General features: G+C 43.1%; 1 protein-coding gene across 2 annotated transcripts in view; it reads left to right on the top strand.

Moving 5' to 3' along the window:
• ZPBP2 (zona pellucida binding protein 2) overlaps nucleotides 1-26,976 on the top strand; it is an 86,398-nt gene that overhangs the window by 6,390 nt on the left and 53,032 nt on the right. For both annotated transcript variants that reach the window (XM_066585819.1, XM_066585818.1), the window contains exons 2-5: nucleotides 2,686-2,763; nucleotides 10,328-10,453; nucleotides 17,699-17,860; nucleotides 21,904-22,122. In XM_066585819.1, the coding sequence (XP_066441916.1) occupies nucleotides 2,686-2,763; nucleotides 10,328-10,453; nucleotides 17,699-17,860; nucleotides 21,904-22,122 (585 nt within the window). The remainder of the gene's footprint in view (nucleotides 1-2,685; nucleotides 2,764-10,327; nucleotides 10,454-17,698; nucleotides 17,861-21,903; nucleotides 22,123-26,976) is intronic.

Raw genomic sequence — 26,976 nt, 5'->3', positions numbered from 1 at the left:
ATCTTCTGCATACAGATGTTTTCTGCATGGAGCGCCGGATTTTAAATCCCCGTCTGCTGAAAGAGCTGATTGTGATTGGCTGAGGTGCTCATCCAATCACAGGCAGCTCTTGCCGAATGAATGACATGCTCGCTCATCAAATTAATGGTTTTGTTTTGACCTCTAATGCCGCTGAGATTTTCACGGCGACATAACGGGACTAAAACACACCCATCTGTTTAAAGGCTGCTTTAGACGCAACGATAATCGCTCAAGCGACTTTTGAGTGATCATCGTTGTGTCATTTACAGCGCAAGAGGATCGCTCAAGATGAGCGATCACCTTCCGCTGCCAGCAAAGGATGCAGAAGACCAGCTGTCCCCCCGCCCCGAGCGCCCGGCTGTTATACAGCCCGGAGCGGAGGATGCAGAAGACAAGCAGGGTGTCCCTGCTTGTCTTCTGCATCCAGCTGTTCACCCGCTTCGAGCGCCCGGCTGTTATACAGCCCGGCGCTCGGAGCGGAGGATGCAGAAGACAAGCGGGGTGTCCCCGCTTGCCCTCTGCATCGAGCTGTTCCCCCGCGCCGAGCGCCCGGCTGTTATACAGCTCGGAGCGGAGGATGCAGAAGACAAGTGGGGTGTCCCCGCTTGTCTTCTGCATACAGCTGTTGTACAGCCTGGCTGTTATACAGCCCGGTGCTCTGAGCGGAGGATGCAGAAGACAAGTGGGGTGTCCCCAGCAGTTCCCCCTCTCTGGGGTTTTCCCCGCTTGTCTTCTGCATCCAGATGTTTTCTGCACGGAGCGCCGGATTTTAAATCCCCGCCTGCTGAAAGAGCTGATTGTGATTGGCTGAGGTGCTCATGCAATCACAGGCAGCTCTTGCCGAGTGAATGACATGCTCGCTCATCTCTAGTCATTATGCATGAGGATTTATTTTTTTTACTAAAAAAGTTAAAAGTGCTCAAAAAAGCTTCCCTTAAAAAGCTATTTTCATTTTTTCTATTTCCATAGGGGGGACTTGTACCTGCGATCTTATGATTGCTCAAATAACATACTGATAATATACTGCAAGACTTCCGTATTACAGTGAACTATCTGATAGCACCATCCACTGCTGGTCTGGAGGCCACGTTTAGGCTTTCAGCTACCATGGTGACCTATCGACCCTCTGCAGGAGGGCAAATGACATAGCAGAGAGAACACCCTCCATGTGTCAATTGCTTACCTGCTGTGGCATGTAGGAGGTTAACAACTGCAATCAGAGTTGCCTCTAATCTTGTCTGTTTCATTGGGATCTTGTTTGTTACCTACAGCGCAAGTTCAGCTCCTGAGCCCACACCATTTATATGCCATAAATGTATAGCGTTTTGTGCTAACTACTCCCTCCCCAGGAGGCAGGTAGGGGTTAATGGTTCCAAAAAGACGGAAGTAGATGTCAAGGTTAATAAAAGAGAGCTTCTGACTTTATGAATCCCCTCGCCCGCATTCTACAGGAATATTTCATGGCTGCCGTTTGTACCACCAGCGCAGGCTGACAGTGGCAGAGAATTGGGGCGGCTTCACACAGGTGTACGTTTGCTTGCAAAATTTGTGCTCGCAATGCGCAGAAAATGGAACCCCTTGATGTCAGTAGGGTTAAACACATTTCCGTAAAAGAACGCAGCATGCTCTACTTTTGGGTGCATTTGCGCACCAAAGATCCCCATATAAGTCTATGGGTGTGTGCAAATATGTGCACAATACACAAGCAGATGCGTGAAACACTACGCCATTCTGCTGGAAAAAGAACACATCTGGAACTCATTAGATCAAATAGACATTTAAATCGGGGTGTGTTTGTCTGCCGTGCGCAAAGGAATATATCCTACGGGCAACAAAAAGTACAGAAGAATACGCTAATATGCGCGCAAAAACCCTTGTTCACGGCGCAAATACGAAGCACCGAGGCATGCTCAGTTGCACATACTCCTGCTTGAAGCTACCCTTAGGGCTTCTTTAAACGACCGTATGCGTAATTGCGCACGCTTCATTGCACATATTTGGTTGATGAAGTAGATTTACACGTGTATCGGCGCATATACTGTACTTTTTTATTTAAATGGCTATTCTGCCTAATGAGGTCCAGAAGTGTTCATTTTGTCACGGAATTGTGCAGCGTATTGCTCATGTTTCTGCGTTCGCATTTGCGCACCTCCCATAGACTTTTTTATGAGGGCCTTTACGGCGCAATACACAGAAAGATTATTTTAAAAAACATTCCTGAGAACGGACCCATTAACCTCAATGTATTTCTTGCGCATTGCAGGCGTATATTTTACACACGCAAAAACGTGAAGAAGCCCTTGCGATGTTCTTTGTAGTCGTGTTTACTAAATGTTGTCTTTTATTTAAACGCACATTAGGGTACGTTCACGCGGCTCATTTTTCTCGCTTAAAAATATACCGTGTATTCGCTTCGGCTGCAGTCTGTTTTTGTGGATTTGCAGCGTGCACAGCCGTAGATTTAATGGGGTTAACTGTGAGTATTTTTCCGCAATGCAGATTTCAAACACGTGCACAGAAAAATCCATGTTGTATCATAATGAAATATGGTGCAGATTCCCATTGCAAACAATGGAAGGAAGAATTCCCACGACTTTCAGCTTGCAATCTGAGGGAACACATGGGACTGTACAGTAACTGATTTGTGTTTTTCTTTTTTTACAGTTCGAGTAAAAACCACTGAATTGTACATACCTCCATTAGTTACGAAACATTATATTTATGGTGACGTAAACCACAAAGGTAATTTCCTTGACTTTGTATCTTTTTGTAGTAGAAAAGAAGATGACAATAATGTGCTGTGTCACTGGAGACTGATGGATGTCAAGAAAAAAAATCCCCATTCACTAACTCGGTTTTGGAAAGTAAGCTGAACTAGTCGTGATATCACACAAAGCACGAGCTTTTGCTGACCCTGCCAGGAATCAGCTATATCTAGTGAACAGAGTGCAGTGAAATAGGAAATATTACGTTACTGGAAATCAAATATTAGACATTGTGACATCTTCATGTTGAACAAACATCCCCTACATCAATACTGCTTTAGTCGAAGTGTTAGCTGTGTCCTCTATCAGTCAGGCCTTATTGACAAGACCGAATATATGCTGCTATTTAGCTGCGTCACAAAATTGCCCATGTGAATGAATGCATTGGAATCCAATGCCTCAGATGATTACGTTTTTCATTTTGGACCTCAGTCTGAGACACTACACACTGCTTTGATTGCCCAGTGCTGCTCAGGGAAGCAGCACTGGCCAGTAAAGGCATTTAGTGTCTTAGACACTTAGACTGGTAGTCAGAGAAGCTGTTCGGCCATTTTCCAGGACCAGAGGTACACTTTAAACCTGAGTGTCCACGGGCGGGACAGAGTATTGCGAGCGATCTTCCGCTGTGGGAGAGCATTAATGTCACTGCAATTTTCCACACGATTTTCCGCGATGAACCTATCTTAATGGTAGGTTAATCGCGGACAATATTTCACAGAGTAGGCAGAGCAAAAAGTCTCCAAATTTAACTTGAGTAGCCCTTTCACAGTGGTGACTTGAATTAAAAAATATAATTTTTATTTTGAACTTTTTAAAAATGCACATATAGGGGCACAACACATAAAACAACAAAAACAAAAAAAGTAAGTAAGGGGCGTGGTAAATACCATCCAACCACACCGTCACTAAAGATGGGCATCCAATTGTGCTGTGTGTGTGGGTGTTTGTGTGATCTGGTCACCGGCGACCACAAAGTTTTTTTGTCCTGCTTAAAGCCGGTAATGTATGAGGCAGGGGTATATTGGTACTTGGGGTTTGTAAGATAATCCCCAGTTGTTTTGGTCTTTTTTATTTATAAAGCCTACACACCGTAGATGGATGCAATTTTTAGTGATTTGAACGTTCGTTTCTTCACAATTCTTTTTTGCCCCCCCCCCCCTTTTTTTCAAAGGAGGGTAGAGGTACCTGACCAATTCCTAAATGGATAGTCGGAATTGGCCTTGGCCGTAGGGATCATCTCCCGAGGTTGCTAGATATGTATGATGCCAACCTCCAGAGAGACTCTCTCTGGAGGTTGGCATCATACATATCTAGCAACCTCGGGAGATGATCCCTACGGCCAAGGCCAATTCCGACTATCCATTTAGGAATTGGTCAGGTACCTCTACCCTCCTTTGAAAAAAAGGGGGGGGGGGGCAAAAAAGAATTGTGAAGAAACGAACGTTCAAATCACTAAAAATTGCATCCATCTACGGTGTGTGGGCTTTATAAATAAAAAAGACCAAAACAACTGGGGATTATCTTACAAACCCCAAGTACCAATATACCCCTGCCTCATACATTACCGGCTTTAAGCAGGACAAAAAAACTTCGTGGTCGCCGGTGACCAGATCACACAAACACCCACACACACAGCACAATTGGATGCCCATCTTTAGTGACGGTGTGGTTGGATGGTATTTACCACGCCCCTTACTTACTTTTTTTGTTTTTGTTGTTTTATGTGTTGTGCCCCTATATGTGCATTTTTAAAAAGTTCAAAATAAAAATTATATTTTTTGATAGGTTAATCGCGGAGAATCGTGGAAGGCTGTCATTTTTAGACGCGCAATTTTCTGCTTGTGTACATTGTGCTGCGCTTTCCATAGTTATCCTATGGAAAGCGTGTCATGCGTGCTCCATGGGCGATTTATCGCCGCGTATCATGCTGTGAGAAATCACCCATGGACACTCGACCTAAACAGGCTGCCTATCCTTTTTCTATGTACAGGCAATAATGTAATGGGGCTATAAAGAAAATAATTGATCACTAATTAAAGTATAAAAAAGACAATAGACACATCTTTAAAATATTTTTATGCAATGAAATTAGACAGATATATAATACAGCTTACACATTTGGTATCCCTGAACTTGTAAAAGGCCACCTAATATCATAACATCATATCACATGATATCAAATCATTGAAGTTGAGTTGCAAATAGAGTATATACCAAAAAAAAATCTAATGGTGAAACAATGAGGGCAGTCATAGAGAAAAAAATGTGCTCCTTAGACCCCAAGAGTACGTTCACATGTAGCGTAAGTGCTGCGGAATTTCCGCAGCTGAAAGTTTGCAGCATTTCCGCATAGATAAACAGTCAAATTTTGCTCCATAGGTGTAGATTTCTATGCATTTTTCTCATGCAGAAATGCTGCGGAATTTGCCGCAAAATTTCTGCAGTGGACTTTCCGCAGCTTTTCTGCTACGTGTGAACATATACTAAAGGGGTCTTCGGGGACTTTAATATTGAAAACTTATCCTTTGACAATCAATATCAGATCAGTGGAGTCTAACTCAAGAACCTCCACAGGTTAGCAGAAGAGGCTGTGAGCTTTTAATCATATACCTGTGACAGCTCTATAAATTTTATAGTGCTCTGTACATTCTGTCATGTGAATGATACTAAGCTGCAGTACCAGGCACAGTCACTACTAGATGTATGGAGCTGTGCCTTGTAAATACCAAAGGGAGTGTGGCGCTTGCCAAAGCATCATGGAACCTTCAATTAGGTGGTCATGTGCCAGGTGCTGGAGCCCCAACAATCTGATATTCATGGCCTGCCCTGAGAAAAGGCCATTAGTTTTTAAGAACTGGGTTAAAAAAAAGGCTTCTGGCAGATCAGTGTGCAGATACTAAATTATTTCTATTCGAGTCTGATGTCAATCCGTTTTTTTTACAGGATCTGCCATGAGTAGTTTACTTTTTTAGGTAGGTTACAAAATCAAAAAAGTGAAAGGATGAACCCAGCTTTAGGCCTCGGTCACACGGACGTTTTTTGGTCCGATTTGCAGACATGCTTGCGATCTGCAGATATATAGACCCAATGCATAGCAATGGGATCGGTCACATGTCCGTTTTTGATGCGGATGTGCCTATAATTATATGACACACCAATTCGCAGAACGCATGTAACTGCGTTCTGCGCAAATCGGTGCTTGTACATGCGCTCAATGGGGTCGGCGGCAGCAGCGCCGACCCCATTGAGAACATATACTAAAGATGGTTCTCCTCTGCCACAGCTGTGCCACAGCTGAGCGCAGGAACCAAAGAGATGCAGCTCTCAGCTGTCATTCAATAGCTGAGAGCTGCCTCTGATTGGTCCCTGCGCTTAGCCAATCAGAGGCAGCACTCACCCATTCATCAATGGGTGAGTGAGAGCTGCCTCTGATTGGCTGAGGGCTGTGACCAATCAGAGGCAGCCCATTTAGCAGGCAGGGATTTTAAATCCCCGCCTGCTGAATACTACAGAGAGCAGTTCAGGAGAACTGCCGGCTGGACGCAGTATACTTTTTTTTTTTTAACACATTTTTAGGATCCTTTTCAGGGAAGGGCTTATATTTTAAGCCCTTTCCCGCAAATTCATACAGCGTTTGCCGGCAGCCTATTGCTTTTAATAGAGCCAGCTGTATTGCCGGCTCCATTGAATTCAGTGGGCGAACATCGTTCTCCTCTGCCACAGCTGTGCCACAGCTGTGGCAGAGGATAGCGGGCAGCGCTCGGCCCTTTCACTAAAAACGCTGTTAGGTGCAGATTTTTCAGTGAATTGTTGGCCTCGGTCACGCGATTTGCGGATGCGCATCCGTTATGCGATCCGCAAATCGCGCGGAAAACCGCCCTTGTTACTGAGCCCTTACTAGGGTGTTTCCATCTCTGCAGGATGTTCTATGAATGTCTGATAGCTGTATTTTCCCACCTCTAGGATCCGTACGTATATTGAGAACTGTTCCCCCCTATCCCGTCCGTACTCTCCTCCTCCTGCTCTCCACCGCATCCAGGCAGCCTCCATAGACATCAATGGGAGTTATGTATACAGTGTAGCACAGGAATCCTTATGTTACATTAGCCCTAAAGTGCCCAACACAGCATAAATTCACACCAGGGGGGCGGTATCAGTTTGCCTTTAGAGTGACATTTCCTTCTGCGATCTTATACCTGTCAGTTATTGTTTTCTTTGCAGAACTGATGATTCATATATTACAGAATATCAGCTTTCAGCTCATCACAGCAATTTTACTTTATGATATTTTCACACTTTATCTCCTTCTTACTTTGTTACGCGTTCCCATTCACAATCGCACGAGAGCTGTTTCTGCACTTTACACCATTGATTTACATGACCGTAAGTTTAAAGGGGTTTTCCATAAATATAGATAACCTTCAGGACCGCCATGAGTAGCAGCTTATAGGGGCTGTATAAGCAGCTATGCCTGGTAACCGTAGCTCAGACTCCTTCACCTAAAGAGAGTCTTGACACTGCAAAACTGCTGACAGCTCTACGTAGGAGTCATACCTCTCCGTAAGTAGTCAATATTTCCAGTTTGTGTAAAGCTAAGTACCTCTACAAGTGTCTTGAGGGCGGAACTTCTTCCTGAAGTGTCATCACTCTCCATTGGGCAGCTGCACAGCTGTGATTGACAGCAACAGCATCTAATCAGGAGACAGCTACAGCTGTAATCAGGGCCATTTTGTCAGCATTTTTTTTTGCCTTAAATGGTAAAAATTGGCTTCTACCTATTTTTTTTTTTTAGCTTCCTCTGGATCAACATTGGGGGGTAATAGGCAGAACTGGATGGACATATGTCTTTTTTTCAGCCTTACATATGGTACTATGTTGGGAATATAGAAACAATGTAGTACATAGAGGTGTGTTTCAAAATCTTGCATACAGTAACCCCCCAAATCAGAATTCTGTGAATCCCCACATAAGACACGTGAAAGTTTAGAAATGCATTTTCTTTCTTCTGATGTTTCCTTTTACTAAGGCCCCGTGCCCTTGGCCGTGACAGCGATATTTCTCCGCGGGGGGAAGTGCTGAGAGGTCTCAGCGGTGAGCCTATCTGACAGATAGGCTCACTGCAGGGAATCGTGGTATGCCGCGATTTGAGCCCTGTGAGCGGAGAATCACTATGATTCTCCGCTCGTGAACAGGGCGCTGCACTTTCTATACCAATGCTATGGAAAGCGTTCACTGCATTACTCGCAGCCGGACTATCGCCACAAGTAACGCAATGCACAATTGCACATGGACAGGAGCCCTTAAGTAAATGGCAACAGCTTATGAAAGCTCTGAGCTGAAAGTTTTGCTGTGTTTCTGCCTGTGGATTAGGGTGATAGGATTTTGTCTGACTTTTTATATCAAAATCAGTTTTTTGACAGTTTTATGAATTGTGAAAACAAAAACAAAGACTCACCAATTTCTCCTAAATTTCCCTTGTGGCTTTGATCTGACTGTTCAAAGACCTGAGGTATAATAAATTATGCTAAATTTGCAGCACGCCTACATTAGGGACAGCACCTGCTGAGACCGTAATTCAGGTTTTCCCACAGAAAAGAAACCATTACTGTAATACTCACAGATCCATCAAATGGATAAGAGCCGAGCGTACACGAAAAATCATCATTCTCAGATAACCCATGATCTCACGCACGGTAAACGCAAGATGCTGCTGAACAGACTTGGAAGACACCGTCATTACTCTAACTAGATTGACCCGATGTTCGCTACGTGAACATAAAATGTTTCAAAAGTGGTGGTTGTGAACTTCTAAATCTGCTTGGTTAGGTGATTATTTAGAGTCACTTTGTATTTGGAGCAGAAATCTAATATAAAAAAAGCCTACAGGTGTCTCTTTGTTTGTCTGTTTTTCTCTCTGTCTGTCTCTCGCTCTTTCTCTTTCTCTGTTTCTCTGTCTTATTGTCTGTCTGTTTGTCTTTCTCTGTCTGCCTCTCTCTCTGTTTGTCTCTTTCGTTGTCTTTCTCTCACTGTCTGTTTCTGTCAATTTCTCTCTTTCTCTCTCTTTCTGTCTCGGTATCACTCTGTCTCTCTGTCTGTCTCTCTGTCTCTATCCCTCTCTTTCTGTCTCTATTGCTCTCTCTCTGTCTATCACTTTCTCTGGGTCTCTCACTCTGTCTTTCTATTGCTCTCTGTCTCTATTGTTCCTTATTTCTGTCTCTCTCTATTGCTCTGTCTTTTTCTCTATCGCTCTCCCTATCTCTGTCTCTCTATTGCTCACTTTCTGTCTGTCTAGCGCTCTCTCTATCTTTCTCTATCACTCTGTCTCACTATCGCTTTCCCTCTGTGTTTATCACTCTTACTGTCTCTATCGCTCTCTCTGTCTCTATCGCTCTCTCACTTTGTCTCTATTGCTCTCTCTGTCTCTATCGTTTCTCTCTTTATCGCTGTCTCTCTATCGCTCTTTCTCTGACTGTCTGTCGTTGTCTCTATTGCTCTTTCACTATGTCTCTATTGCTCTTTCTCTGTCTGTCTGTCTCTCTCTCTATCGCTCTCGATTGTGCAGTGTATGATGCAGCTTAGCAGTGTATGCTGTGTTGCTTAGCACGCTTTACTCATTCCAGCGCATGCCTGAAGCACAGCAGCGCCACCCATAGACTTAACATTGTAACTTTAAACCGGCATGACGGGTCCCTGAATGTATTAAACTCATATTTGATGATTTGACAGCAGCGGTGAGCCTGTGTGTCACCTAGTGACACCAACATCATACACTAAAGTTACAGAAAAGGGGTCAAAGTGTGGTGCAAGAAAAAGCATGTAGGCTTATTTATATTAGATATGGCTTTAAGTTTTATTTGCAGTTATTTTATATATTATGGGTACGTTTACACTTTATCACCACTGAGAGTCTGACCACTGAGCTCCCCACCGATCGCGAGGGCGGGAGTCCCGAAATTTCCTACATGAATGGAGCAGAGGATATGCATGCACAATGCCTCTCCATTCATTTCGATGACAGCCCTAGAGATTGCTAAGCTCTCCTATTCAGCAATTTCCGACACTCCCATTGAAATGAGTGGGGAATCATGCATGCATATCCTTGGCTCCATTTAGGCAGGAACCTTCAGGACCTTTGGGATCTTTGGGAGTCTTAGCAGTCAGTCCCCCACCAATCATATTGTTATTCCTTATCCTGTGGAAAGGAGAACTTTATAAAGGGCACAATCCCTTTAACCCTTTCCAATCAACTGTCTGACGTCTAAAGACATTCTGATTGAAGGCTGTACAGCTCCGATGTCGGAGGACGTCAGGCAGGGTATTCTTACTGTAAATTACTGGCCAATCTGTTGTTGGGGGCCTCTCCGTCATGTCATATACTGCAGTACTGACTCTAGCCAGCAGATGGCACCATTGTATAATGGCAGAAAGAAAAAGCCCCCTAGGAAACCCTGAATCCAAAAATGGATTGCAAAGGGTTAAGGATGAAAAAAAGGGAAATGACATTGAGACTAAGCTGTAAAATGATGTATATTATCTTGCAGTAAACGTGTATGTGAAGATGTTGACAGATAGCCCATTTCTTGTATGTATGGATATAGATATGGCATACGAAGAGACCATAGATCCCAAATTCCTCTGGATAGGACCTGATGGAAATGTCCTTGAAGGTGAGCAAAGTATATAGACTGGTATGTTAATCTTAGCACTGTATTAAAACTCTTTTATGATAGACTTTAAATAGTCACTACAGTTTGAATAAACTTGTGATTATATGAAAGCTAATGTGAGAACTAAGAAAATACAAATCACTTTATCTAAAATGACATTTTTGTGCTGAAAAAAAATCTTATGTGCTGGCCACTGAGGGGATCTTCCTTTCTTCTAATTTACTGTTCACTGCTTGTTGTCAAGTGAACTCTGTCTCTAGTAACAGAGATCACAAGATAGATAACAGGAAATGGAGAAGAGTGATCACTCATGCTGCCCATAGAAGTGTTTGGAGAGGAGGGGGAGCAGCAAGCTGCTGCAGCGCAAGAGAAAAGCCGAGAGACTCAAACAGATGTGCCCTTAAATCTGTGACTTCACAGAGGTGGTCCCTCGTTCAGGACTGTTATCTGTAATGGGTCGCGGGTAAAGCGCCCAAGTTGCAGATAACACAGAGACGCATTTAACAGACAGAGCCAGTATTCTCTTGCAAACAAATAAACTTTACTAACATAACTTTCGGTTTTGCTTTACTCTATAGGAGTGTGCTACTTTAATGTTATAGATTTAACATCAATTTCACTGAAAAAATCCCTGACTAAGGGCGCCTTCACACCGTTGAGAAAATTGTGTGAGATTTGTGACACACACAGATCTCGCACAAATATAAATTCTTTTGAATGCGCTCATTCACCTTAGTGATGTTTTCCTGCATGGCACCACGATGCGATGCAGGAAACAAATCGCAGCGTTTCCTATCTAGCTGCCAGATATCGCATCGCAGCCCCATAGTTTTCAGTTGCGTCGGCAGCAGCAGCCTCGGCCCCATTGAAAACTGTGGGAGAACTCAGCGATCCTCTGCCGTGGCTGTGACAGCTGCTGCAGGTGATTTCCTGCATCCCCGTGGATGCAAGGGCTATATCAGGCTGTGAATCGCGGCCTGATATCGCCCACGCCAGTGTGAAGGAGCCCTAACTTGTAGCTTACCACTGGAGGTTTTAGCACTGGGATGTCCTATAATCAGCTTATCGTAAGGGGCTGCTTTCAATAAAAAAGGCATTTACTAAAGTCAGCAAACCCTACAAAGTATATAGAGTTTGAGGTTTACAGTGCTGGACTAGTATACATCAGGATAAAAAGTCATAAGACGAAAGAGGTAAAGAAAATAGCCCATTTGTTTCTTTACCAGAATACACATTGCATTTGAGCAGTCTTGAAGGGGTTAGCTCATCCTCTTCAAAATTGCAGCTGTTTTTGCTGAGAAAGCTGCACCAGTCAGATATGTCCCCTGTGGAGGAATTGTAGTATTGCAAGGTGTGCATTCAAATGATTGGCTGTCCATGTAATACACTGGGGCTAATTTCACACAGGCGAGTGCGATATTGAGCTGTGATTCACGGCCCGATATCACCCTCGCCAACATGGGATTTCCCTGCGGATGCAAGGTGTTTTTTTTTTCTTCTTCAAAACTGCCTCGCATCACTTCAGGGAAGTAGCGATCCACTGCCGCAGTTTATCCCATTGTTTTCAATGGGGAAACCTTGCATCGCACCGCATGCACCTAGTACGTGGTGCGATGTTGCCACCTGCCCCATTGAAAACAATGGGTGATGTAATGCCAGGGCACTCTGAAAGATAGGACGTGCCACGATTTGTATCGCACATCGCAATGCGATGTGGGAAGAAATCGCTCATGTGTATGACCCCATTCAAAAGAATACGGTTCATATTTTGTGCAAGATTTGTGCATCTCCGAACGCACAAATCTCGCGTGATTTTCTCAACCATGTGAAAGCGGCCTAATAGTTTAAGTTCACCAGAGAAGCTGTCAGTTCCTGCTCTTAAATGGGAGTTCCGAGCTGGGGATCCTCCTCTATTTATGACATCTGCATTAAAGGTTCTTTAAATGTGACGTGAGAATGTTTTAATGACGAGCATAAATGGAAAGTTGTTCCTGATTTGTTCAACTAGGGTCACAAAAACAGAGCAGATTCATGTCTTGAGTAGTTGATGTACTGCGGGATGACATCTAGAGTAGTCACAGATGGGTAGTTTCCAGATCTATGCTTCACAAATGTGAATTCTCTTCTCAGTCCTCAATAAGACCAATCTTTCAGAAACCACATACTAACTTAGTTTTTAGATTTTTTTGATTGGATAAATGCCTTATCATATTCCCAGTGGTATGTTAAAGAGTGACTAAACTATTATTTATTTATGTACTTCAATGATTGACCAGTATCATGTGTGACATGGACACTACTTAGATGGAGGAGGAGATGTAGTTTCCTTCCACTGGCACTACATCTCCATGATGGCAATAAATCAATAGTATAAGCAAAAATTGGAAATTTTGTAATAAACTATATTATAGAAAAATGCCTCTCTCCGCTTATCAGCCACTTATCTTACTCCCCTCTACACTGATCAATTAACTGATAAAATCCATACACAGCCCATATTACAGCAGCAGGGCTTATTCAGGCAGGCGTATATCGGTTGGGTTTTCACACCCGTCCGATATATGCTGCCCCTCTCTGCAAGGGGAGGAGGCGGGAAGGGCTGGGAGCTAGTGCACTGAGCTCCCACCCCTTCTCTGCCCCTTGCCACTGTTTGCAATGGGTGGGGCAGAGCTAAGTCCCACTCCGCCCCCTCCCATTTCAAACAGTGGCTCAGTGCAGTAGCTCCCATCCCGCCTCCTCCCTTTGCAGAGAGGAGCAGCGTATATCGGACTGGTGTGAAAACCCGACTGATATATGCCCGTCTGAAAAAACCCTCAGTCTGTAGAAGTCTATGGAAAGGCGAGGGAGGAGAAGGGAGCAGCTGCTGGAGAGAGACAGGCAGACACGCTGCTGTAGCTTCTAGTAAGTGGTTTAACTCACTCTGTGATGCATTCACAGTTACACTGCTCTATAATGCTTTCCATGCTGCTTCTGAAGGTGTACTACAGAGATGTACAGAAGAACACATCCTACAGCTACCTGTTCGCAATTGCAACAAGAGGCTCAGAACCCGCACCAGATCGTTACACCTACTCTCCTATGTGTCCGGTGTATGGCAGACATTGTAGCAACTAGTCTACACCCCTCCTGAAGTTGTGCTCAGAGAAAACTGACAGAAATTGAGCTCATGGAAGGGGGAAATATGCTAAAAAGATGCAGGATACAAGTCATACAATGGCCAGATTTGTTGTTACTTCTTATGTACACACGTATAATAGCTTATTCTGAAAAGCCATCCGAAAGTGTAGTTATGTTTTAAATAAATTGAAAGGGATCTTACTACCGGTAGCTGTTGAAGTGGATAAAATGACCTAATACATGTGTATTTGATGTGCTTGAAAAACATTTATATAGTTTAGGAGGCACCTGAGATAAATCAATACTTATTGCCTTGTAGCATTAGCTGGTGTTGTAGATTTCAGCTCTCTGTGCTAATACTAGCCTGAATCTGGTTAGATGTTTTGGCCCCATACAGATTATTGTAATTGTTGATTTGTTGTGGTTATTGAAAGTGTGACAGCCCCGGGCACCAAGTAAGCAAAGGGCATCCTTCTCCAAATACTTATTTTCTGCTTGATCACGCAGCAAGCCTTTCATAATACTTAGTACACCTTAGGCGAGTTTCATTAGCGCAAAGCTGTTCTCTCTAGCACATAAATTAATGCAAACAGCAAGCTTCATACGCCAAAGTGCTTGGCAATAAACTGAAAGAACATGCCCATTGCTCCTTGGAGTGTACAGAAAAGACTATTTAAATGAATGAGATTACATGAGGGCAGATTTTTTCCTATTCAAGTCCTGCACTGGCAATGACAATCAAAAATCTCCAGCCAGCATGAAAATATGCTGCACTGACCCCTTTGCCAATTTTGCAGTATATTTATTGGAATGTACTACAATGATTGACCAATATCATGCGTGACATGGACACTACTTAGTTGGGCGAGGAGATGTAGTCCCCTTCCATTGATAGCAAACACAAGGTGTATTTGAACATGAAATAGGCGATTTCCACATTTATTTGGTCTTCTGGAAGAACTAGAACAAGGATCTGGCTGCTAGAGTTGGCAGAGAAGGATGGGTCAATGAGTACAAACCAGGAGTTATAGATGCAAAAGGAACCTTTCATCATAAAGTAGAAGTCTATTTTTATTTTAAAAAAATCAATAGTCGCCCTAAATAAACCTATTACTAAATATGATTAACTAAAAAAATGAAAACACTCCATTGCCGCCATTTACATTGCCTGAATCTCCTCAAGAGTTGGGCAAGAACTTTCAGTTAATGTCCTCTTGGCATCCTTCACTTCCATTCTTAGAATGCAAGAACTTGATAGTCATCACGATAGCTTGTGTTCTTGCTATTTCATAATAAATCGATAAGCTTTAATACAACAGGTTTTGACTGATATTGCTTTAGTAATGCAGAAAATAGCGTGTTTTTAGTCAGCACACGAGTTCTCAGAGCAGCTAGCAAAATCTCGAATTTTAAGAATGGATGCTGCCACTTAAGAGGACAGTAGCCTCCTGCAGGGGCTGGACAGTGTAAATGGCGGTAATGGAGTGTTTTCCTTTTAATTATTGATCATATTTAGTAAAATGCTTATTTGGGGAGGTTATTGGTTTTAAATAAGGCTAGTGCTGCACATCGACCTTGGCCATGACACAGGTTGTAGTGTAGCCCCACCATCTCACAATCCAATAGAAGTCAATGTGGTCGTGTTCCAGCTTGCAAGTAGCCTGTGATCATGACTTACATATTAGAAATCCATACTTTTTGAATTACTTACAATCTGTGGGTTGAAGCCGTAGCTACTCACTAGATGCAAGGCAACTGCATTGACATCCAAAAAGAAGTAGCGTTTTCCCGTCCATTCACACGACTGCATCGCGTGAAGACGCCGCTACAGTGGTGGTCAGCAGAATAGCTGTATTTAGCTTAAATAGCTAAATAGAGCTATCTGTCTTCTTCAATGAACGCCGAACGCAGGTATACTCTCCCCCCCCCCCTTTTTTTCATCTCCAATAGGAATCTATGGGAGCTCCCTGCGATCTTCGTCAAAAGATAGGTCATGGCCTATCTTTTAATGCTGTGAGGAAAAATCACGTATGGAAATAGCAGGCGATTTGGCGATTTTCAGTTGCAACTTTTTCTCGTAGCTAAAAATCGCCCATGTAAATGAATGCATTGCAATCCAATGCTTTACATGATCGCGAATTTTCAGCGACATTTTCTCACGGCTAATAGCTGTGAGAAAATGCTTGTCTGAATGAGGCCTAAGCCTTAAACATTGCCGTTTTGTGATGATAGGCTCCCTTTAAAGGGGTTTTCCCTTAAAATATAAGTTCTGAAAATGCTGAAATCTAAGAGGTGCAGCTAAGTAGCAGCAACTTGTACCTTTTATCTGCTGCTCTGTACCATCTTTTTCATTCTGTGCAGCCGCCAATATAATGCTAGGTTTACATGCATCACTTCCGCAGTAAACACAACAGCAGATTGTTACCTACAACTTCCAGCATGCATAGAGCCGGTCTCCCGAACCAGCGCCGTAGCTCCACCGACAACTTTCTCTCGAAGACTAAACAGAAGAACAAAAATCTGAACACAGCCAAAGGACCCTTTTCACAGGGAGCAGATACCCGACAGGTCATCCCAGCCATAATCGTTCCTATGCTTTTACAAAGAAACGATTATTGCTCAGTGAATGGAGACCGCTATTCATAGTAAACAGGCCAGTCTTTCATAGATTTACACAGCTGATCTGTTTTTCCGTTTTCTGCATGGATAAACTGAACGAGAAGCAAACAAATTATTTTTCGTCGTTCAGTCAGGACATTCATTTTAACTGAGCGATAATTGTTCAGATACCTGCTGGATGCTGGAATCTGAACGATTTATCGTCCCATGTAAAAGGAACCTATGTGCTGAACAGGTAAGGGTTTATTTTGTTGTCATATTATTTTTGTTTGTTTGCATCCTTATCGTACCATGTCCTGTTTTTGTCCTTGTCACAGATGAGAATTGGACATGCAATGTCCTTTGCCTGCTGGTATCAAGGAGCACACAATTGTCTCTCTGTGTGCTGTCCTATGTGAGTTGTGCTTGAGAATCAGCTGTGTGAATCAGGCCTGTCACTGTCCCTCAACACCAGACTCCACTGTCCCTAAACAGCCCTAAGTTGTCCCTTTGGATGACCCTGCCTAAAATACTATCTCTGAGAAAAAGAGGGCACTGGGTCCCAGATAAGAAGCTGAAGAAGAAAATACTAAAATGACCCAAGGCAGACAGAAATAAGGAAAAATTAGACAAACCACAGACTAGGGAACTGAATGGACTAGAAAACCAAAGAGACACTGACTGGACCGACTAGAAAAGACTGGACTAGAGCTAGGCACTTGGAACTAGAACAATGAATGCTGTATTGTCACAGCTATCAACCACACCACACTGCGGAAACCAAAAGTAAAGAGGCTAGGCTGAGCAGTGTGTTCAGCTGTGAGAACAGTTGCATAGCAATTGCTGCATCAATAATTTAGAAATCAGGAGGGAATAATGCATCAGGATTTCTCTTGCTGGTTGTAATACGTAGAAGCTGGGGCTAGTATTATGCTAGTGAATCTGAAAAGTTAAAATGACCGATATCTGGTGCGTTTAGAGAAGAATATTTATGACTGGGTACAGTTAGCAGTAGATACTATAAACTCTAACGTTACATAGCCCACAAGTCACTATAGGCCTTAAGTAGAGGGAAGTCATGGTGCCTTGTGCCATAGTCATTTCTCCCATCTTCGTGTAGCTGTATCTCTGGTTGGCCTTGTGTTCAGGGTGTTGCTGTCCCTCAAACAGACCAGTAAATAACCCATTAGCTATTTTGCACGCAACCAGAAATAAACGTGGAGGGCAAAGCCTGCTAGTCAGTTGTGGTTAACACCCTTAGACATGAAAAGACCTTCATAAGTAGGTTATTCAGTTACCCAAGTTGTTGGTGTCTGTGGGATTCATCTGACATGCCACTTCACAGCTGTCAGCTAATATAACTTGCAGCTTTTGACTCCACAAGCATAAAGTGACCTTTCATGGCTGACTAGTCAAGATGTATTGCAAATTGTGTGACTTTACTGGAACTCTTTGCATAGCCTCCTCTACATATCATGCATCAGTATATTCCAGCTGTCAGCGACAACTCATTTCCTGTTTTTGTTTCAGGGCACAGTAACGTGAATATAACCGAAACAGGAAAGCTCATGTTGAAGTCTTTTGACAAATCCATGTCTGGGTCGTACAGCTGCACTCTGTTTTATAAGCGCATCAAGGACGATGTTTCACAGGAAAAGGAGTTATATAAAGGTTACAAATTTGCTGTATTAGGTAAGAATGCAAATCAAATTTTGCAGTAGAAAAAATCCAAATCTTTCATGGTCCAACCTGTGATGAAGTCTTGTCATATGGTCTAGCTGGTAAAAAGCACACAGCAATTTCAGTTTAGTCCCTTTGGGAATTATTTTTCTCAGGTGGTGAATAGTTCTTATGTATAAAAGCAAACATTTTAAAATGAAGTTTACCTGCAATTTATTATGTCTGAGCTGGACGCAGAGCACATCGTCCGGATTCAACGTAATTTTATTTTTTTTTAAAGGACAGGTATACACACAATATGCTAACATGAAGAACACTAAGTATTTATAGCTAAACCAAAAGCGGGAGAATGGGAAATCTGACCCTAATCAACTAATATGCTGAGACTTTACCTTAAAGTGGAGCACCCGCCGTGATGAGGGTGACCCCACTTGAAGAACATGGTGCAACCATGACTCTTCTAAGTTGGAAGACAGGGATAATATTTATTACAATGAATAATAGTGTATGAACTACATGAAATGCCAATAAAACATAAAAAATAGTTAAGAGATAGATGTAATAACACCCCAAATATCCTTAACACCAAACAGACTTATCTAAAAGTGAAAAAGGACAGGAGCTGCCAACTTGACCAGAAGCACCTTCAGGCTAGACGTGTAACTGTCGTCCTCAATGAGGCAGAGCCAGAATAAATGTGTACAGGTACAGACAAGCACTGATTGGCCAGCTGGGACACTTAGCTTCCAGCTGACCAATTCATGCACACACCAGTAGATTGATTAGTGCTCATGTTGGCGTCCAACGCCGGAATGACACAGAGCATGCATCGATGTGTTGATCTCTTGGGACAAGGCTTACACCATGGTGTCACCCCAGTCCCAAAATGACATGTCCGGTGAGCTGTGACACAATTATTGTTTCATGCCCAAGAACTGTTAGGAGATCCCGAAGTTCTGCCACCTCTCATCAGTGTTTGTAAAGTTTATCCACATTTATAGATGACCTGTCGCCTATCCTTACTAATCTGTTTTAGTAATTACTTGCATTCCACATTAAATAACAATTCTGCAGCATCCTTTCTTCAAACTGTCCCTTGTGTCATTCCTTGATTATTCCTCCTGGAAATGTATGTATAAATTGAAAATTGGGTGTTACCATTGCCCTTTTCAGTGTGGTATGTCTCTACACACTCTGACACTATCCAATGAGTGCTGACAATGTCAGACAGTGTGAGGACACACCACTTTGACAAGGGGGAATGGTAACTACCTTTTGTCAATTTATTAATACATCTTCATAAGGAATAGCAAAAGTAATATCACAAGGGACAGTTTAAAGAAAAGATGCTGCAGAAGTGTTACTTCATGACGGATGAGTATTTGCTTAAAAAAACATGTCAAAACAGAGAAAGATCTTCTTTACAGGGGTTTTCCCACTAAAGAGATTTATCCCCATCCGCAGGATAGCCGATAAATGCCTGATCGCTGGGAGTCTGACCACTGGGACTTCATTGGTGCCACTATTCCTGCCTCGTCACATGCGCATTGATGTCTGTTCTATAGACTTAGTTACATCACACGCATGCGCTTAAGCAGGAAGCGCCGCGCAAGCTCAGTCATTCAGCTACGCACAGTGTTTCCAGCCAAGAGGAAGTAGAGATGTCAATCAATAGCATGGTGGGCATAGTTGACTCACCGTAATAAGCAGGAAAGAGCCTGGAGAAGTTGTGAAGTAGAATCTCCTTTCGGAAGGTTTGATGGTGATTTGCACACCATGCAGGAAGATTGGATTTCCGGTGAATGAAAGCACTGGGAACATTGAAAAGGTAAAGTAATATTTACATGCTATTGGCATATCGTATGTAATATATGTAATGGATATATGAAATGGATGTGACAGACTTCTTTACAGTCTGAAAGAAGACTTATGGTGGTCATACATGTTAGATGAACGTCAGGCCAGCCCACTGATTTCGGCAGGATCGGCGACCACCTAAACTTTGAATTGATCAGAATTCAACTTTAATGAACATTCAGAAGAAGAATGGAGGAGCTGGAGATTGAGCCATGAGACTGCTCGCCTGATGGAACTGAGATTGAATGGCACTGAGCAGCTTGCAATTTATCCTAGCAAGAACAAACTGGAGAACAGAAAGACTTCAACATTTTTAACAAAAAACAATTGAAAACATTTTTTTTACTACAAAATAGAAAATGCAATACAATTTTTTATTCAAATGTCTCAAAGAGAGGAATTCAGTAATGTATAAGTAAGTTCATACATATAAGAAGATATACACTAAATGTCCAAAAAAAAAATCAAGCACTTAGAAGGAGTTGTCGGAATCAAATGAAATTTTATGTGTGATTGAACATTGATATAAGTAAGTGATTATAATATCAGAACAAAAGGATAATTTATTGCGGAAAACTGTTGGCCTTTTGGGCCTTCTCTAGATTGGATGCCAGATGTGATACGGGAGGGCATGGAGTCCGTATGGTATGCTGCGGCAAATTCATCCACATTTGTTGTAACTGAGCCTCTAGATCGTTCAAACTCATGGGCTGTTGAAGTTGACATCCCAGATGGTCCCATACATGTTCTGTTGGCGATAAATCTAGCAAATGGGCAGCCACAGAAGTGCAGCGATGTTGCGGAGGCATTTATGTGACACCCTTGCTGTGTGCCGCCAAGCATGATCCTGCAGTAAAATGCCCCTTGGAAGCCCTGCCAGGAGAGGCAACACATGTGGCTGCAGGATGTCATGAACATACCGCTGAGCTGTCATTGCCCCTCGTACCAGTACTAGCGGTTATATGCAATGGCCCCCTAGATCATCACAATAGCAATGAGGGCAGTGTGCCGCTCCACAGCAAAGGCAGGATTGAGGCGCTCACCCCGAGGTCTCCATAAATGAATGTGGTCGTTGGCAGTGCCCAAACTAAAACTGGATTCATTGCTGAAGACAACCTGGTTCCATGCCGTAGCAGTCCAATTTAGTAATTCACGACGCCACCGTAAGTGACAGTGGGTGAGTGCCAAAGGCAGTACATGTAATGGGCGCTGTGAGACCAAATGTCCTTCAGCCAAGCAGCTGGAAATTGTTCCTACAGACACGAAGGCCTGTAATGATCGTGCCACCTATCACTAGATGGCGGACAATGAAACACTTAGAGCTTATCGAGCTTGTCAGACAATCAGACTATCCTCTCTACTGGTCGTCTGCTGAGGGCATCCTGAGCCCAGTCGTGTGCGTGCCCTCATACATCCACTGGTCCTAGTACTGTCTAATAGTGGGGTCAGAAAGACTGGAGTGACGGGCAATACATCGATATGACCATCCAACTTCTTGCGTTCCAATAATACGCCCGCTCTCAAACGCTGTTAACCTGGTGTCGAAGATGTATGTTTAGTGGTCAACAAGTTCTACACAATTGGAAAAAAAGGTCGACTACACACAAGTAGGCTCTGAGAGCCTTTTTATAAGCCCAGGATGGAACCAATTTTAGGGCCTCAGCAAGACTGTTCATTTAATAACGCTATAACTCTAATCATTTGCATGTATGCCTGAGATGTAACTGCGATCCTCTGAATAGTCTGTCAGTAGTTGATGGACGGGGATCACTTGCTCAGGACCCCCGTCCATCAGCTGATTGACAGCAGGTTGGACATGATCATCAGCAGTCACCACAGAAAGTGGGAGTGTTAGTTTCACTCTCATTAAAATCAATGGGAGCACCCACTTCTCTTCCACTTCCTGCTTCTCTTATGGTCAAGACATCACATCCATTCCTGACCATTAGAGAAGCAGGAAGTGCAATACCTAAAAAAGCCTTCCATTGATCTCAATAAGAGTGAAGCCGGCGCTCCCATTTCCTGTGGTAACCACTGATGACGATGTCCAGCCCACTGCACTGACAGCAGAACATCCGATCAGCTGATGGACAGGGGCGGATAGATTCCCATCTATGGCCAGAGGATAGGCCATTAGTTAAGAAAGCCTGGAATACCCCTTTAGTATTATTTCATAAAAACATATGTTATCTTTGTAGCCTACCTTGATCCAGACTACACGTTCCAGATAAACGTGCGCTACATGGCCAAGCCCTGCAATGAGAAAGCTAACGAAAGGTTTGTCGTGACTTTTCTGAAGACCATCAACCAAGTCATTGCAAGCCTGAACTGTCACTTGGAGGACACCTATCACAAATGCCATGTCATCAAAGCCCCAAAGCACTCCATGCAGAATCAGCTCTTCGTAGCCTTTAAAGGTAAATGTTTAATGGGAGATGGAAAATTAAATTCTGCTTGTTTACTGGATGCATGAACAATTATCCTATGTATAACCAGCTCTGCAATGATCAGTGGGATTTATAACTGTGTGAATATGGGATAAAAAAAATTGTTTTAAAAAATTTCCTATTTTAAGCTAATGTTTTTCTTTAAGAAAATATGATTAACCAGGAAGTTGGAGTTGACTTCAATGGCAGTAAGCATTTATGTATGTAAAGTATGGACCTGTCAATACAGTAACTTGCTTCATTACTGTAAGCACTAGTTCCTTAACCCCTTGGGAGTTAGGCCTGCTGTATACACGGCAGGCATCACCCGTCGGCAACAGCCGTGATCAGTTTTCATGCAGATCGCGGCTGTTATCCCTTCACATGCCCTGAATCCTACCCTCGCAATGCAATCAGAGGGTGCCATTTGGTTGTCATGGCAGCCTGGGGCCTTCTGATGGTCCCCAGAGTTGACATGAATGAGTGCCTGTCTCTGTGTGCCTATTGCACGTCTTGATAGACTACATGTCTGAGCGCAGTATAATGCAATACTACCGTATTGCATTATACTATATGAGTTATCAAACGATTGCAAGTTAAAGTTTACTATGGGGACTAAAAAAATAAGTTAAACAAAAAAATGTTAGTGATTGTATTAGAAAAAAATAAAAGGTAGTAAAGATTAAAAAAAAACTTTTCCCAGTCATCTCATCAACCCCCCCCCCCCCCCAAAAAAAACATGTGTTATCACTGCTTCTGCAAAAGTTGAGGTTACTAAAATATCACATAATTAATCCGACACAGTGAACATCCTTAGAAAAAAAATACATGCGGTGACAGAGTTGTGCGGTTTTTTTTGGACATCTAATATCCAAGATAAAATTGAATAGGACGTGATCTAAAAGTTATATGTACCCAAAAATATTTTTCACAAACACTACAGGTCATCACGCAAAAACACAAGCCTTCATACAACCCAACAAAATAATTAAAAAGTTATGGGGGTCAAAAGATGGAAAACAGCGATCGCATTAAAGTAAATAGAAAGTTAAAAAAAGTTGAAGATTCAGCTTCCCTCATGGATTGGAGCTGTGAGGGGAGATAAGAGTACTCACCCCTGTCCTCCACGATGTCCTGCGGCCTTGTGGTCTTCCAAGACCTGATGCCGGAGTTTGCACATGCGCGCCAGACATCTTATGTCACATGCAGGAGGCCGGGGAAATTTTAAATCTCTCTGCATCTGGCTAGTATGAGTAGCCGTAAGTAGAGAAATGTCACCGGGAACCGCTGTATGCGGCCATCATGTAAAAGCAGAGCAATAAAGTTTAAAAACTTTAAGTTTCGTCTCTCCAGATATATCCATGGACCTTCTGCACACGTGCCCATCACCAAAATGGCGGACACTTGCAAAAGCCACGGATTGCCGGGGTAATTTAAAATCTCCCTGCTCCTGGCTACCAAACGTAGCTGAGAGCCTGAAGATTTCTACGGTACACGGTCCTTGGTCGCATGATCGCCGTTATCTAATGGATAACAGCGACCACGTTAAAAGTTAAAAAAACCCTAAAGTTTCACCTGTGACGGATCCGAACTGTGAGGGGAGGTGAATTACTTACCTAAGGCCTCCGGTGATGTCCCCCGACAGGATCCTTATCCACGGACCTCTCCCCAGCTTCGGCGCATATGCCAGTCGGCAAAGTGGTGGATGCAAGTGCGGAAGCTGAGGAGGGCCCAGGAAATTTAAAATCTCCTGGCTACTTAAGGTAGCAGAGAGCCTGGATCAGTGATCAAGGGCCGCAGTGAGCGGTCTCCAGTCACGTGATCGCCGTTATCCAATGGATAATGCCGATCACGTAAAAGTTAAAAAACAGTTGAAATGTACAGCTCCTTTCGTGCATACGCACATAAGATGAGGACCACATTGAGTATGGTTCTGAACACAGGACAAACAGGGGTATACATTTTGGTGTGCAAGTCTTCATTTCTATGTGTGCTGTGCAAAAAAAAGTGTTTTTAAAATGACACAATTGCCGAAAAAATGAAAATCGTAATTTTTTCCTTCTGCTTTGCAAAACCTTTTCAAAAATTGTGGGGTCAAAATACACAGTACACCCCTAGATGAATTCTTTAAGGGGTCTAGTTTTCAAAATGGGGTCATTTGTGGGGGTTCTACATCGTTTTGGCTGCTCACGGGCTCTACAAGTGTGTTATGGGGCCTAAATCACCTTCAAGCAAAATGTCTGTTCTGAAAGCCACCGGCTGCTCCTTTCGTTTTGGGCCCGTTGTGCATCCAGACATAATATTAGGGCCACAATGAGTATGTTTCTGAACACAGGACAAACAGGGGTATCAATTTTGGGGTGCAAATCCTCATTTTCATGTGCATTATAGAAAAAAATCTTGTCTATAAAATGACCCATTTGCAAAAGTATTTTTTTTCTCTCCTTTAAATTGTATTAATTCCTGAAAAAAACTATAGGGTCAAAATACTCATGACACCCCTCAGTGAATACATTAAGATGTGTATTGTGGGGGTATCTATAATGATACCTATGAGTCTTTGCAATTTTGGCTTGGTGTAGGAAAACAAAATGTTCCTCAAAATGTTAATAATCGATGTTTAATTTGTACGTCTCTTAAATAGTTAAACAAAACCAAATGTGCGTCCAGAATAAAGTAAACAGATGAAAATATATATCTTATCAAAAATGTGTACAGTATGTTTGTACATATTTGAGATATTGCAGTTGAAAATGTGAAAAAATGTCAGTTTTTTCAACATTTTCCCAATTTTGGCAATTTTAATAAATTTACACAAATTCTATTGGTCTATTTTCTACTACCTAAGTGAAGTACAATATGTGGCGAAAAACAATGTCAAAACTTTCAGTTTTCCAAAATTTGGTCTGGTCACTAAGGGGTTAATTTGCAAATTTTTTTTATCCACACCTGCCTAAAACTTTTCCACAGTACTGTATATTACACTGGTCAACACTGAAACTGTTACTGACTTAAAAATGTCCTAATCTGTAGTAACTTGGTGCGCTGAACAAGAATACGACCATGCAAAATGTTTATTGCCTCTCGTATTTCATATAGTTAATTTTCTGTGTTTCACTGTGTAAATTTATCCAGTAGTGCTGCAACAACATCCTTACAATTACACTTAAAGGCCTTAGTCACACGGGCGTTTTTTCACGCGATTTGCGGATCGCATGACGGATGCGCATCCGCAGATCGCGTGACCGGTGCGCGCAAGTCGCCCGCAAATCGCCCGAAAATCTGCTCCTAGCCGCGTTTCATTAGAAACGGGCCGGAGCTGTCCAGCGCATTGCATTCAATGGAGACGGCAATAGAGCCGGCTCCATTTAAAGCAATGCGCTGCGGGCGAGCCCGGGATGAATTGTCGGGAAGGGCTTAAATATATAAGCCCTTCCCTGCAATTCATCCTAAAATGTGTAAAAATAAAAAATATATATATACTCACCTTCTCCCGGCAGCCGGAGCTCCGCGCGGCCGTCCTGCAGTGGGTGTGAAGGGGGTGTAAGTCAGACCTGCCCCCTGATTGGCTCAGCGCTGAGCCAATCAGAGGCATGTCTCACTCACACCCATTCATGAATGGATGTGAGTCAGACCTGCCCCTGATTGGCTCAGCGCTGAGAGGCAGCAGTCACTCACCCATTCATAAATTCATGAATGGGTGTGTGAGTGAAACCTGCCTCTGATTGGTCAGGGCTGTGACCAATCAGAGGCAGATCATTCAGCAGGCGGGGATTTTAAAGCCCCGCCGGCTGAATAGTGCCGAGAAGCAGTTCAGGAGAACTGACAGCGGCCGCGGCTGGACTCCGGCTGCAGCGGAAAGGTGAGTATACAATTTTTTTTTATTTTAACACATTTTAGGATGAATTGCAGGGAAGGGCTTATACATTTAAGCCCTTCCCGACAATTCACCCCGCGCACGCCGGCAGCCCATTGCTTTCAATGGAGCGGCTGTATTGCCGGCTCCATTGAATTCAATGGGCAAACATCGTTCTTCTCTGTCACAGCTGTTACAGCTGTGGCAGAGAAGAATGATTTGTCTTCTATATGTTCTCAGTGGGGTCGGCGCTGCTGCCGCCGGCCCCATTGAGCGCATATAGAGAAGAGAACAGGAATCGCAGATCGCAGATAGGTGCGATCTGCGATTTCTGTTCTATAATTTATCGGACAAGCGCAAAAAAAGCGCTCATGTGTCCGATACCATTGCAAAGCAATGGTTTTATAAAATCGCCGGATGCATGCGCATGCGCAAATCGCGGCTAAAAACGCCCGTCTGACTAAGGCCAAAGTTTAAGGCAGACAGCAGCCATGTGCTTACAGGACTTGTGATGTGCCTCTTACCTCATTACCTCACACCAAACCCCAACATAACCAGTACACCATGTTAACTGGCACATTACCAGTGTACGTATCAACACCTAATCACTAGTGTACTATATAAAGCCCAGTCGAAAAGGTTGAACATTTAAAATATTTCAGACTTCGTGGAATACAGTTTAAGCTACTGTTACAAAAAACTGTTATTATTTTATCTATTTAGTTACAATACAGAACACAAAGGCTGGGTTCACACGGGGCAGAAATCTTTCAAAATGACCGCAGTGGGACTGCACAGAAATTCTGCAAGTTTTACGCGGCAGAAATACAGCTTCAAAACTTGCGGGTTTTGAAGTGGCTTCACTGCTGGCATTCCGTTATGGCTATCTCTCCCCATAGAAAGGAGACAGGCTGCAGCGGAGACAGCGATAAAATTGACATGCCGCAGCTTTGAATTCCATGCGGCATGTCAGTTTCATCACGGCTTGG

Source organism: Eleutherodactylus coqui, chromosome 13, assembly GCF_035609145.1.
Source record: "Eleutherodactylus coqui strain aEleCoq1 chromosome 13, aEleCoq1.hap1, whole genome shotgun sequence".
In the NCBI taxonomy this organism is placed as follows: Eukaryota; Metazoa; Chordata; class Amphibia; order Anura; family Eleutherodactylidae; genus Eleutherodactylus; species Eleutherodactylus coqui.
This window is presented reverse-complemented; position numbering and strand designations above follow the sequence as displayed.